The sequence below is a fragment of the Sturnira hondurensis genome, unplaced genomic scaffold (assembly GCF_014824575.4).
Source record: "Sturnira hondurensis isolate 20B ecotype Veracruz unplaced genomic scaffold, ASM1482457v3 Scaffold0021143, whole genome shotgun sequence".
Classification (NCBI taxonomy): Eukaryota; Metazoa; Chordata; class Mammalia; order Chiroptera; family Phyllostomidae; genus Sturnira; species Sturnira hondurensis.
The window spans coordinates 7863964-7878705 of record NW_028093774.1 but is presented as its reverse complement, the minus strand read 5'-3'; the positions used below and the strand labels follow the sequence as shown (position 1 = coordinate 7878705).

The 14742-nt window shown below is 38.8% G+C and overlaps 1 protein-coding gene across 3 annotated transcripts in view; it reads right to left on the bottom strand.

The window, feature by feature from the left end:
- TC2N (tandem C2 domains, nuclear) overlaps nt 1-14742 on the bottom strand; it is a 39938-nt gene that overhangs the window by 12020 nt on the left and 13176 nt on the right. For all 3 annotated transcript variants that reach the window (XM_037031411.1, XM_037031410.1, XM_037031409.1), the window contains exons 4-8: nt 6806-6973; nt 5457-5548; nt 4033-4108; nt 3394-3494; nt 2889-3005 (exon numbers count right to left, since the gene is read on the bottom strand). In XM_037031411.1, the coding sequence (XP_036887306.1) occupies nt 2889-3005; nt 3394-3494; nt 4033-4108; nt 5457-5548; nt 6806-6973 (554 nt within the window). The remainder of the gene's footprint in view (nt 1-2888; nt 3006-3393; nt 3495-4032; nt 4109-5456; nt 5549-6805; nt 6974-14742) is intronic.

Genomic DNA, 14742 nt, shown 5'->3' with positions numbered 1-14742 from the left:
AGTTCCTCCCTCTCACATTAGCGTCCACCCAGCACAGCAAGTCCGTGTTTTCCACGCTCGAAATATTTTCAAATGTTTTCTTACTTTTAACATTTTTAAACCTTGGTTTACCACAGGCTAAGATCTTATTCACACTAGGACTATTCTTCGCTACGTGCTCCCTTCTTTCCATCTTTAATGCATCCTTTTGAAAAGTGTTTTTTTTTCCCCTTTGGAAAAGTAAGATAGCTGGGCAACTAACATCAATAGTCTAGATACTGTGCCCAAATTTTCTCTTATTGTAATTGTTTGTGTCTGCGGTCAGAATTGTGTTTCTGAGAGTCGCTCAACCACTTGCGCTTTCTTTTCCTGCTAACTTTTCCTCAGTTAACTTAGTTTTATTTGAAAATCAGAAGTGAAATTGTTAAATAAGTGTCAGGATTACAACCAGAGAGGACTTATTTCCATTTAGATTTTCTACAATGCGTATTTTCATAATGTGAAATCCTACTATATACACATCAATTTGATTTCTGCCTTCTCACTTATTAAGACATTTTCCCATGTTCTTGAAAACTCTTCCTAAACATTATTTTTCATAGCTTTCTAGTGTTCTATCACATGATGTTATGGTTTGAATTGTGGGTCCCCCCAACTATATCAAAATTCCTAGACCCCCCAAAAATATGTTGAAGTCCTAACCCCCAGCAACTCAGAATGTGACCTTATTTGGAAACAGGGTCACCGAAGATGTAATCAGTAAAGCTAAGAGGAGGTCATGTTGGCGCAGACGGAGTGGTATTCGTCTAAGAAAGCATCCATGTAAAGACACAGAGAGACAGGGAGAGCGCCCTGCAGGGATGGAAGCTGAGACTGGAGTGGAGCCAAGGAATGTTGAGGACTATCAGCCACCCCAAGAAGCTACAGGAGAGGCATGAAACAGACTCTCCCTCAGAGAAGGAAGCAACCCTCCTGAAACCTTAATTCCAGACTTCCTCCAAAAAATGTGAGAGATCAGTTTCTGTTGTCCTAAGCCATCTAGTTTGTGGTACTTAGTTACAAAAACCCTAGGAAATTAACACATGCGGTATTCATGAGTTTTCTCAATCATTCCCCTATATGAGACATTTAGAATGTTTCCAGCTTTATTACTATGAACAAATGGTCAAGAATACTATATATATGAGGTCTGTCTGGAAAAAGTCCAGCCATTATTAATATAATAAGAAAGGTCTGCGTGACATCAATTTAATGTGGCAGACAAGGAGAGGGGACTGGAATGCACATGTGTGAACAATGACGACCTCACTGTACTAGACAGAGGGGGTGGCAGATGCCACTGAGTGAGCGTGTGCACTGTGAGGCCACTGCATTCAAAATGACTCAGAATAGAGTAAGAAATATGCACCCAGTTTTGCATTAAGCTTGACCATTCCTCCGTGGGAACTATTCAGATGATTCAGAAGGCTGCAGCTGTGGGCAACTGGTGATTGGCAGCTTCATCACAACAATGTCCCCACTGATGCACCACGTCTGGTGCAGAGTGTTTTGGTGAAACATCAAATCACCAGGTGACTCAGCCCTCCCTACAGCCCAGATTTGGTGCCCCGCGACTTCTGGCTTTTCCCAAAACTAAAATCACCTTTGAAAGGGAAGAGATTTCAGACCATCAGTGAGATTCAGGAAAATACAACAGGGCAGCTGATGGCAGGTGGGAGAACTGTGTGAGGTCCCAAGGTGCCTACTTTGAAAGGGACTGAGGCCCTTCAAAGGGCTGAATACTTCAACTCCTTAACAGTTAAGGAGTAGTTACATTAATACAGTTCTAAAATTACACTCTGCCCTTTGAAGGCAACCACAAGGCTGATGTGACCCCCAGTGAAAATGAGTTTGACACTCCTGACTGATGGAATTGTACCTGAGTGCAGTGTGCCACTGTGACATCCTTCAGAGTATATAAAGCTACGGTACTATTCACAACCTGCATGAAAACCCACAGTTTTTCATACCAAAAACTGTAAACTTTTGCCTGCCCTGAATACATATTTTATATATGTATAAGTGTTTTATATATATAATTATTTGCATGGAACAGATTCCAAGTATAATAACTATATTTAAAAAGTATAAATATTAATAGCTTAAGGTTTTGATGTGTATTATCATTAAAATAACTTTCAGAAAGTTTTGTTTTCCACAGTACTTATAAAATTTTTCCGTTCCTTAAAAATTTTCCTTTTTTTATTGTTCAAGTATAATTGTTTCCGTTTCCCTCCCACTTCTCCCCCATTTCTCTGGTTTTAATAAAAGAAGAAAGATAGGAAGACAGACGATAAAGAGAAGACAATATATAATTCCACATTTGAATTACTTTAGTTCTAAATGTATGTTTTTGGTGGAAAATACAACTTTGATTTGCATGGAAAAGCACTAAGCTTTCAACCCATATCAGAAGACAAAAATAAAGATATGTTTAAGTTAATGTGAAATCTGGAGCCTATAAAACCAAATCAGGATCATAAATCTCCCAATTATAATAATGGGATGTATTTAAAAGTAATTAATTGCAATCATGCAAGTATTTCTCAAAGCCATATGGAATGAGGGGAAAAAGGATGAAATATAGACATTTATTTTCCCTTTGTAAGAGAAAAGTAAAGCGTATTCTTATATATTGTTTATCTTCCATATATTTTAGTGATTAAAATTTTCTTTTTAAACATACTTTAATATTAGACAGAGAAATAGTAAATATTTTTCAGGCTCAAAATTGTCATTAAAAAACAAGAGGTACATAGTCTATACTTTCTCCCAAATAAAACACTTTCTTATTCCAATTCTTTACACGGGTTAAAGTGACAAATATGAGAGAAACATAAAGAGAAATCCAAACACAAAGACCCACTTACATTGGAGGCTTCCTTGGCTGAAGATTTGAAATGCACGGGTTTGGGCAATGTCAGCGTTCCCTTTATAGAAATAGTAGGCGTGTCACCACAGCTAGAGGGCCAACTTAAATCTCTGCACTAAAAGGAATTTAAATACAGTTTCAATTTTACTGCCATACCAATATTTTATGTGGTTCTTGAGTTAATGGCTTCAGGTACAAACTGTAAAAATAAACTTTAGCCCACTGAGACCTCCTGTTTCATCTACATTAAAATACTGTACATTTAATGTTCTAGATACCACATTAGTTTCCTTCTTGAGGTTAAAAAAATCAAATACTTTCATTACACCTACTAATGTATTTTTTAGCTTCTTTACTAAGTACGGTTTCCTGCAAAATACCATTGAACCCTAAATTCCAGAGAAAGTGACAGCCCACTTCCCAGAAGAGAGCAGCAGGTTACGCTTACATCACGTGTAACTGCTGAGCCCTGAGAGGAAAACTGGTGTCCCGTGACAGCGCACCTGTAAGACTGTGATCCAGATCTGCTCTGCGGAAGAACTGTAAAACACTCTCACACTCAGTCTCCCCAGGTCCCCTTCATCTCCCGAGAGGGTGATCGTGTCTGAATCACAGAAGAACAAAGGTATGTGAAATGCTATGCCGCCTTCTAACCCAATCAAGGTTTGATACAATCTGACTTTGAGGGCAACACTGAAAAATGCTACAATTATTTTTTAAAGTTGACAATTTAATGAAACACATCCCTGCCCCCCGCCACTATTTCACTGATGTGCTAGGGGGAAGATATAAAAAGTTAACCCAATTATAACGACCTGAAAATGTTCAGTTTAAACTAAGAAAGACTTCCCAAATAACATCGATATGGCCTTAATACCGAATGCTTCAGGAAGTCCCTTCACTGATATACTTTAACACAAACAAAGGAAAGATATTTAACTCCTTCACTTTTTTAAAAGATGAATTCACGCCTGAACACTAAAAAATGGACCCTCTGATGCAAATCCTCGTATGCAGGTAGCACTGCCAACGCAGACATAATCGCCTAGAGCCTCCTTCACTTTATCGCACGTACTTTCCAGCTCCTCCTGGGTGGAACTAACTCCCCCGAGAACATAACCGCTGGACACTCTGTTCCTTACCCAGGCTTCTGTTACTCCCCTGAGAGTTATTCCTTGACGAAGAGCTGCTGGGCATACTGGATAGCGAATCGTGTCTCTACAAAAAGAATTCCCCTTCGGTCAGAAACGGTGCATCAGACTTTGAGGATCCTGAAGTAATACCTACCCTACCACCAAACTGCATGCTGACCATTCTGACATTTACTGATAAAAACTTCCCACTTTTCACCCTGGGCGGGTTGCTGAGTTGGTTAGAGCGTCATCCCAATACGCCAAAGCTGTGGGTTCGATCCCCACGCAGGGCACATACAAGAAGCAACCAATGAATGCATCAATAAGTAGAACAACAAAGCAATAAATAATAAACATTTTTTTTTAGTTTCCCACTTTTAGATAGAAAAGAGGAAGAAAGACTTTGGTGTGTGTTATCAGAAAAATCTTAAATACCATACTAGATAACATGTGGAAAAGCCTTTGCTGGGGTTTGGTTTTATAATAAGGGTGAAGAGGTTATGGCTTATGTTTCATATGCAAAAGCACTAATGAAAATCAGAACGTATTTGGAAGTGCCCTGTTACCAAAGAACCTCAAACCAGAAGTTACTGAAGCACAGTCCCTCTGGACCAGGGGCATCTGCACCACCTGGGAAACTATCAGAAACACAAACCAGGCCCCGCTGAGGAGCTAAGTGAAAAGCTCAGGGAGTGAGGTCTGGCCTCCTGCATTTTACTAGCTCTCCACACAATTCCAATGCATGTTAAAGAACTGGTGCTATAAAGAGTGAAGTCTGCAAAAAATTAACTCAACTGGGACTATTAAGGGTTATTTAGAATACGCTTCCACACTAATAAAGTGTATGTACATACATTCACATGAAAAAGTCCACAAGTGTATACACACAATATTCGCACGGTGCTTTTACTCTCAGTTTTAGGAATACAGGAGACTTTTCCTTTTCCTTTTGCTTAGGTCTACTTTCTAAGTTTTTAATAACAATCACATTTCACTTGTATTAAAAAATATTTTCTGAATATCAAAAATTCTCAATTTTATTTGAAAAGTAGGACAGTGTTAATATTAATAATAATTAAAGTTCTACATCTTGATGGAAATACTTTTATTAACTACAAAGTTATGTTCATTAAAGGAAGTTGAATCAATAAGCGACCAGCCACTTTAAATTCCCAGTGTCTGAGTGCACACCAACTAAGAGATGCGAGACCCATAAAAGAGCAAAGTAAAAAGCACTGCCTTTTTGGGACTAGTTGAACACTTCCTCAAGTAATGCACATGGGAAATGCCAAGTGTTCATCTGAGGAGATATTAAAATAGATACCTCTACAAAAGATGTAAAACATGTTGTTCCTGATTGAATTCACAGGTTTCTGAGGTTTTCGCTTGAAAATAAATGATCAGATATAATTAAATTATTATAAATAATTTACCTGGGTGAACTTCTGTGATGAACTTGTAAGATCAAACATAGACTTGCTCAGTCCAGAGGAACCGAGGAGCTTGCTGGTCCTTAAATCACAAACTGCAAAGGGACACAGGTAAATGACTTATTTTTACAGTCAAGAAAAAGAAACACTGGATTCTACTTAATTACAATGGACTACATCTTTTTAGGAATACATTACAAATATTATATGGAAATCTACTTAAGAGATAAAACCTAACCAAGTTAATTATTTTTCAACTACTTTACTTTGAAACAAAAACCAACAGAAACCAAATGACACATTTTTACACCCACGTCAAACATCAAGTGGGCAAAACTCATTCTTTTTGCTCACATTCCTCAACTCTTCATCCCAGAAGAAGAATCTAAGAAGTTCTCTGTGCTAAATGCAATTCAACTATAATAATGAGCACTTGTTTTTAAAAAAATCACTACCGAATCCCATGGGATCCTGTACCCTGTGTGATCCCTCCTAAACTGTGCGATCCTTGAAGGATGGAACTCTGCACACCAGTTCTGTATTCTCACACAGTGCTGAAACAAGTAAGTGTTTAAAGAACTACTTCTGCTTTATTTTTAGTGCCTCATCCTGAATTCGGGGTTGAGCCAGCGATGCACGTACATGTACACCTACGTAAACACATACATACATATAAGACCTGAGAACAATGAGCTTCCTGTGACTCGGATATGTACAAGGAAGATTATAACTGATGTGGTCTCAAATACGAAACTAAGTTCTAAAAATCATCTAGGTATTTTCTACTTTCTTTCTTTATATTTCTAATCATATCATGAGTTTCTAAGTTTATCAATTTCACAGAATACGGCAGAAAAGGAAAAAGCTAGTATCTGTTGTAAAATCGGTGAATGGATAAATGATATACAAAATATATCCAAAATGATCTGTAAACAAATCTCTTTTCAGAAAAGGACAAATAAAAAAGATTTAGAACTCACTAGCACACATAACTTAATAATCTTTTCATTTTTATATTAGATATAATACCACAAAGAAGTCATGATGTTTACCACATCACTTCTGAAGTCTGTGTTTCTCTTATTTGTAAATTGTTTTTCATAATAAGACTCAAGCCTTCCAGGGTCTTAGATTTAATTTGACTTGTCCATGTGCTACAAGAGAAACACAAGGAGCCACCACGGCTGCTGCAGGTGGAGATGTGGAAACGAAGAAAGGAAAATCTGATAGGAGTCTGATGGGCTTTGGTCTTTTTGACTAGACCTCTTTTGCACACGTTCAATAAAAAGCTGAACTCTGAGAAAGAAAGAAAAAAAACACAAAGAGGAGAAAAAACAAAACAATTTTCAAACCTGATCCATATAGTCTTGTGGCTTCTAAGCAAGGAGGAATGCGCCGACTCAAATCTGGTGAAATGCGCCGACTCATATAGAATGGGTTGTACACGTCATAGCTGGGTCCAGGATGGGATGCGCTGGAAAGCTCTGCCTTTCGATCTCCAAAAGACGCTCTGGCAGACCCTGAAAGCAATTGTTTCTAAAGTTTTATGACATCCTTTTCCTGAAGTTATTAGCCAATAGTTGGTGCATTCAGGGCAAAGGAAAAAAAATTTTGTCTTGAGTAACATCCAGTACTGACCCACATGCAGTCATTATCTAAATAAGCACACATTTACTGGGCTCTAATTGTGTGTAGGATTCTGCCAGGGGTCAGCTGTGAAGCCTGCTCTTGAGACAGTCTGGGAAGTAGCAGACATTTTTCTTTGCCACTAAGCACACACTCCCAAATGCACATAATTCTATACTTTGTGATCAGAGTTTCCTTTTATTTTTCTGCTTATACAAAAGACATCTTATAAGTAAAAAGATTATCTTTTTTTGGAAATGTACTCTTTTCAGGAAGACCAGAACATTTATAAAAACTGACCACATGCTGAGAAACACAGAGCAAGTCTCAATAAATTTTAAAGCACTGATATCATAGAGTACGTTCTCTAATACCAATACAATGAGGTTTTTCTTTAACAATGAGGTTAGAAATAAATGGCAAGATAAATACAAATATTTATATTAAACATTAAGGACCAAAAATAATTAAACGAGTAATCTTTAAGGAAAACAAGACTGAAAGATTTGCTCTACTTTATATTAACAACAGAATATTGGCACAATTATAAGATCAATGGAACAGAATAGAGGGCCCAGAGAGAGACACCATTTTACGAATAGTTGATTTATAATCAATGTGGCACTGTACACAGTAGGGAAAAAATGGTCTTTTCACTAAAAGGTGATAAGAGAACTGAATATTGATATAGGAAAAAACCCTTCATCCAAACTAAATATAGCCACAAAAAAATAATGTGGATTTTAGCTCTAAATTAAATGTTAAAGGCAAACCAATAAAACATCTATATTAAGTAAGTTTATAAGAAAATCTTCATGGTCTTAGGGCAGAAAAGCAAGCACTCTTAAAGGGAACACAGCATTAATCAAAAAATGTTAATGAATTGAACTACATTACAATTGGAATTTTACATTTGTCAAAAGAATACTTAGGAGAGTAAAGCAGTAACCCAGAGAGTGGGAGAAGGTGTGTGCACCGAAGATAACGGGCAAAGGGCTCACACCCAGAAGTTAGGAGGAACCCCCACAAATGAGGAAGAGAAACAAGCCTGACTCCATGCAAATTAGCTTAAAACTTCAGCAGACACTTCAGAAGGGTCCGTCCAACCAAACAGCCAATAAACATGACCTAGTGCTCATCTCATTGGTCATGACAAAAATTCTAATAAGATGCAACTGCATGCTCTCCACAACTATTAAAATTAAAAAGCCTGACAGTAGCAAGTGTCACCAAGAATGTAGAGTGATATGAACTATCGGACTCTGCTGATGAAAATGTACGTTGATATGGTCATTGTGGAAAACAGTTTGCTAATTTCTACTAAAGCTAAAGATATTTATACCGTATGACCCAAAAATGTCATTCTGGGACACATGCACAACTGAAAAACTTACATATGTACACCAAGAAACAAGAATACTGACAAGCATCGTTACCCATAACAGCCAAAAACTGGGAAAAACTCGTGTCCGACAGTAACACAGATGGACTGCAGCATACACTTACTACATCGAAACATGCCATGGTGCGCTGCGCAGAAACACTACTGTGTGTCATCCACCGGGAACACAACAGAAATACACTCTGTGTACATATAAAAATAAACTGAAGCTGCCCATAAACCCAAGAACATATGCTGAATGTGTAATTTCATTTACACAAAGGTTTGAAGACAAAAAAAAACAACAAAAGCGATAAACCATAACATTTAGGAATATATCTTTAGGTGGGAAAAGGAAGCGAAGCAACAAGGTGACAATTAGAACAACTGGGACACTGATCGCCCTTTAGTGACTGAAAAGGGGGCGATGGGGGAGCTTTGGGCACGCTGCTGACAATCTCTTCACTCAATGGTGACTGCACATGTGGTTTGCTTTGTGATAAATCACTAAGCTGAGTATTTCTTTGTTCCTTTTTTCTTTATGTTTTATATTTATTTTTCTCTTTTAAAAATATATTTTCTTGATTATGCTATTACAGTTATTCCAATTTTCCCCCTTTGTCCCCCTCCACCCAGTAATGCCCACTTAGTTCGTGTCCATGGGTCATACATATAAGTTCTTTGGCTTCTCCACTTCCTATACTGTTCTTAACCTCCCACTGTCTATTCTGTACCTATCATTTATGCTTCTTATTTCCTCTACCTTTTCCCCCTTCTCCTCTTCCCCTCCCAGTGAATAACCCTCCAAGTGATCTCCATTTCTGTTCCTGTTCTGCTTGTTTGCTTAGTTTGTTTTTTAGATTTGGTTGTTGATAGTTGTGAATCTGTTGCCATTTTAATGTTCATAGTTTTGATCTTCTTTTTTTTTATATAGTTCCCTTTAACATCTCATATAGTAATTGTTTGGTGATGATGAACTCCTCCAACTTGACCTTATCTGAGAAGAATTTTATCTGCCCCTCTATTCTAAATGAGAGCTTTGCTGGATAGAGTAATCTAGGTTGTAGGTCCTTTCCTTTCATGACTTGGAATCCTTCTTTCCAGGCCCTTCTTGCCTGCAAGGTCTCTTTTGAGAAATCAGCTGACAGTTTTACAGGAACTCCTTTGTAGGTAACTACCTGCTTTTCTCTTTCTGCTTTTAAGATTCTGTTTTTATCTTTAACCTTTGACATTTTAATTATGTTGTATCTTGGTGTGGTCCTCTTTAGGTCCACCTTGTTTGGGACTCTGTGCTTCCTGGATTTGTATATTTATTTCCTTCACCAAATTAGGGATGTTTTCTTTCATTATCTTTTCAAATAAGTTTTCAATTTCTTGCTCTTCCTTTTCTCCTCTGGCACCCCTATGATTCAGATGATGTTTAGAGATGTCTCAGAGTCTCTTTATTCAATCCTCGTTTTTTAAATTATTTTTTTCTTCTTGCTGAAAATGTTTTTTTTTTAGATTGAATGGTTTTATCTTCCTTATGTTCCAAATCATTGATTTGATTCTTAGCTTCATCCCTTCCACTATTGATCTCTTTATTTCTTTTAGATTTTTCTTTATTTCACTTAATGCAACCTTCATTTCTGCCTGGGTCTCTTTTATGCTGTTGCAGTACCCAATGAGTTCTTTGAGCACCCTGATAACCAGTATTTTGAACTCTGTATCTGATAGGTTGCTTATCTCCATTTCTTTAGTTAGCTTCTGGAGTTTTGTTCTGTCCTTGATTTGGGCCATTATTTCTTTGTCTCCTCAATTTCACAGCCTCCCTGTTTGTTTCTGTGCATTAGATGGAGTTGCTTTGGCTACCTATCTCAGTAGCATGGTCTGCTATAGAAAAGGCACCTGTAAATTGTATGGGGCGGAGCCTTAGCTAATTGTCAGGGCAGGACAACATGTTTCACTGTTTTGTGGCTCTGTGGCAGGCGAGGGCTTGAAGAGGGGATAATGCTGCAGTCTGGCTTCTGGAGATTTGCCCAGGAGGAAGCTGTCTTCCAGCACTCGCCCTGTTCCCAGCCACTTGATTTTCTCCCCATCTGTCACTTGTGCCCTTCCAGCTGTTGCCCTAGAGCTGAATCCCAGAGGGGGTGAGTCTGCATTAAGTCCTGAGAACTTTGTGGGCCCTTTAAGAGGAGGCCCCTGAGAATCCTGCAGTTTCTTCTGCTGCCCCCAACCTCCACTAGTTTTTACAGCCTGAAGTTACGGGGACTTATCACCTTGGTGTTGGAAGCCTGGGCTGGGTGGTCTGGTTTGGGGCTGGGACTGCTCGCTCACCAGGTATGCCCCCCTCCTGAGGTATCCCTCCCTATTTTTATCCACCACACATGAACATGGGACTGCCCATTCCACCACCTCTCTAAATCTCCACACCTCTCCCTGTCTCCACCCCTCCTGTTGGTCTGGATGAATGCGGCTGCTTTCAATCCTTGTTGTCGGACTTCCACACAGCCCAATTTTCAGAAAACTCTGGCTGGTATTTGTTTTGTGGTCTAGCTGTAATTTCTGCTGTGGTTGTGTGAGGAGGCAAAGTGTGTTTACCTGTACCTCCATCCTGACTGGAAGATCACATGTTCTATATTTAGATCAATTTTTTTGAAAGCTAATGATCCCACTGGAAATAATACATACAAATAAAGTTGTTTTTAAATATTTAAATTAGTACCATGTTTTAATTTCCTTTGTCCCATTTAAATGGAACCAACAGTATAAACTAGTAGTGTTAAACCAACAGTATAAACTAACATAATTTTCTGAATTATGCTAAACAATAAAACAGTTTCACATTGAGTGTAGAAAAGAAAAAATTGGGGATGATGACGTGAGAGATTTTATACTCATCCTGATCCAAAAAACTGTGTGTACAATCCAAGTGCAGTCCACAGCCATGGGGGTGCCAAAGGGGGTTATGGCGCCAGAGAGCCTGAGCCCCTGCAGTGCACACCTGAGTCGTGCAGCACATGGACGCTGCTATGAAAGTCTGTTTATGGTGACGAGAACAGCACTGTGGAGAGTAAGTAGCACTAAAAGGGACTCACTACCTTTATGGCTATATCTAAAAAAGAATAGTCTGATTTCATGTTTCCTTTGTAAGTAAGCCACTACAGAATTCCAGTTTTCCCCTCAAACAGCCTACAGTGATATCCCCCTTTTTTAAAAAAGATTTTATTTATTTATCGTTAGAGGGGAAGGGAAGGAGAGAAGGAGAGAAATATCAATGTAGGGTTGCCTCTCGTGAGTCCCCTGTTGGGAACTGGCCTGCAACCCAGGCATGTGCCCTGACTGGGAATCAAACCGTGATCCTTCAGTTCGCAGGCCCGCACTCAATCCACTGAGCTACACCAGCCAGGGCTAGTGATATCCCTTTTTAAGTTCAGGAGGAATGCCTCTCAATTTAGAGAACCACAGTGCTGGAAGAGTAAACATAAAGTAACAAAACTGTCTACACCTCTCAAAAGCCCCATTTAAAATTTCACTATCAAAATGCATTCTCCGATGGATAGCTGGATGGGTGATAGGTAGACGGGTGATAAAGCAAGCCCAGGAAAATGTGAACCACAGAATATGTTATTGAAGCAGCCTCCTCATCAAGCAGGCAATGCAACAAAACAAATTTCAAACACTTGAAACACAACTTTAGTCACTATTCATACAGGTCTGCTTGATCATCCCTTCTAGGTTCCCCTGTCGGCTCATCCCTCACAGAGGCATATATACACACAGCTTACACAGATTGTACTTCTTTAATTGGGTACGAAGACCACCTTCTTGACTGCAGTGTATAGAGTCATTCTCTCTCCAATGTACTAAAAATCAGATGGCCTCACTACATCCTTCGTGAGGTTACAATTTCAGCATAGACAAATTTCTTACTTATTCAACTCAAAACTAATGTTTTCTAGTAATACAATAAAAAAAAGAGAGAAAGAAAAACTACCACATATTGCCAGGTAGGTATTTCTTACATATTTTCAGATTATTAAAAGAAACAAATGAACAAACATAAAATACCCCAAATGTCTAAAAATATATAATTTACTAGATACACTGTGGTTCACCCATATAATTTAATACTGTGGAGCCATTAAAAAGCAATGAATTGGAAAACATGTTCATAATATATGATGTGAATAAAACAAATGACAAGACTGTTTATATGGCTTAATCCCAATGTTGTTAAACAAGTATGAGAGGAAGAAAAAAATCAATTAATCATGGTGTCCTGTGAGCCAGAGCTTTTAAAAACTACTTTTTAGAGACACTACTGATGCATGAAAAATAAGGCACAGGGTTCATCTCTCCTTGTTTGTTTAAGAAAATATGCCACTCCTACCAGGCCCTCTCCTACAGACACAACACCAAGCTCTAGACCAAAACCAAGACAAACAGATGAAAACCCTGAGGCGTTGGAGAGTGAACAACTGCAGAACCTGGATAGGATTTGACTCTTGGAAAAAAAGGAAGAGGACACAGTTAGTTACCTGTTTTTAACAACTTTTTGCCTTAAAGGGCAGGCCAAAGTTGGCACTGAGCAAAGTGGATAAAACGCCAATAGAAAATCCAGTCTTTTGGCCTGAAGAAGCAGAAGGCAAAGTTGAGAGCAATCACAGTGGCTAAAAAGTGAGGCGGGAATCTTGGAAAGGAGAAAACCCCAAATGCCGTGAATCAAGTCTGCCCAGCTACCTCGCTGACCCCTGAACCACGCATGTGCGGGCGAGACTCCAACAAAGGACAACAAAACTAAGCCGAGCTAAGAGCTGCCACTGCCAAGCTGCAGAGTCCAGCCAAGTTCATTGTCTGCTGAAAAAAAGAAAAGAAAAAACCTTCTGAGTAATAAAACAGATTCTAGAGTCTCTACAACGTAACATCCAACATCCAGAATACAATCTAAGGTTACTCCCAAAGAAGGAGAATATGACCCATTAAAAAAAAAGGCAATACACAAAATCCAAACCTAGATGAAACTACGTGTTAGAATTTGTAGACAAAGATGTTACAGCTCACCCCTGACTGGTGTGGCTCAGTTGGTTGGGCATCATCCCGCAAACTAAAAGGCAACCAGTTCGACTCCGGGTCAGTGTACATGCCTGGGTTGCAGGTTCAGTCCCTGGGGGATGCACACATGAGAGGCAACCCACCAATGTCTCTCTCCTCTTTCTCCCTACCTTCCCCACCCTCTAAAAATACATAAATAAAATATTTTTTAAAAAGCTCAACAACATAAAAGAAAACAGGCTCACAATAATAAAAATAACAACAGCAAAGGCAGAACTATAGAAAAGAACCAAATGTAAACTCTATAGCAAAAAATTACAATGCCTAAAATATAAAATTCACTGGATGGACTTAACAGCTTCACGGAGATAACAAAGTAAAAACAATGAACTTGACATTAGATCACTATTATTTCATCGTAAGAACAGAGAGAAAAAAAAGTTTTGGGAAAAAAGTCTCAGAGATACCGCAAGCAATATTGAAAGGTCCTACATATATGTAACTAGACCCCAGAGGGAAAGAGAAAGGATGGGGAAGAGAAAAATATTTGAAGCAATGGTTTAGATCTTGACAAGAATTTTGATCACACTGCTATACGCATTTGCCAAAACTCAAAAATTACACACTTAAAAACTTGGGCAGCTCATTATGTGTAAAGTGTTTGTTGGAAGAAGAAGGCTAAACAGACACTGAACTCTAGTAAATGATGTACATAAGTAAATATTTAGAGGAAGTCCACTGATATCCCGGATTTACTCCGACATGCATTCTCCCCCACAAAATAGATTAATAATACAGAGCGGAATGGATGGATGAACAGATATGTGATAACAAGTATAGGAAAATGTAAATGTAAGAATCTATGTGGTGAATCTGAGGTCTGTCCAGAAAGCATCCAGCCATAGAAGATGAAAAATGGAGAGACATTTGTTGAAGAAGATACAAGGTACAACAAACACTGTACACAGGACAATGACGCCTCAGCCCCCTTCAAAGTAGGCACCTTGGGGCCTCACACGGTTCTCCCAGTCGCCATCAGCTGCCCCATTGTATTTTCCTGAATCTCACTGATGGTCTGAAATCTCTTCCCTTTCCAAGGTGATTTTAGTTTTGGTAAAAGCCAGAAGGCACAGGATGCCAAATCTGGGCTGCAGGGGGTCTGAGTCACCTGGTGATTTGATGTTTCACCCAAACACTCTGCACGAGACGTGGTGCATCAGTGGGGGCGTTACAGGGAGGAAGCTGCCA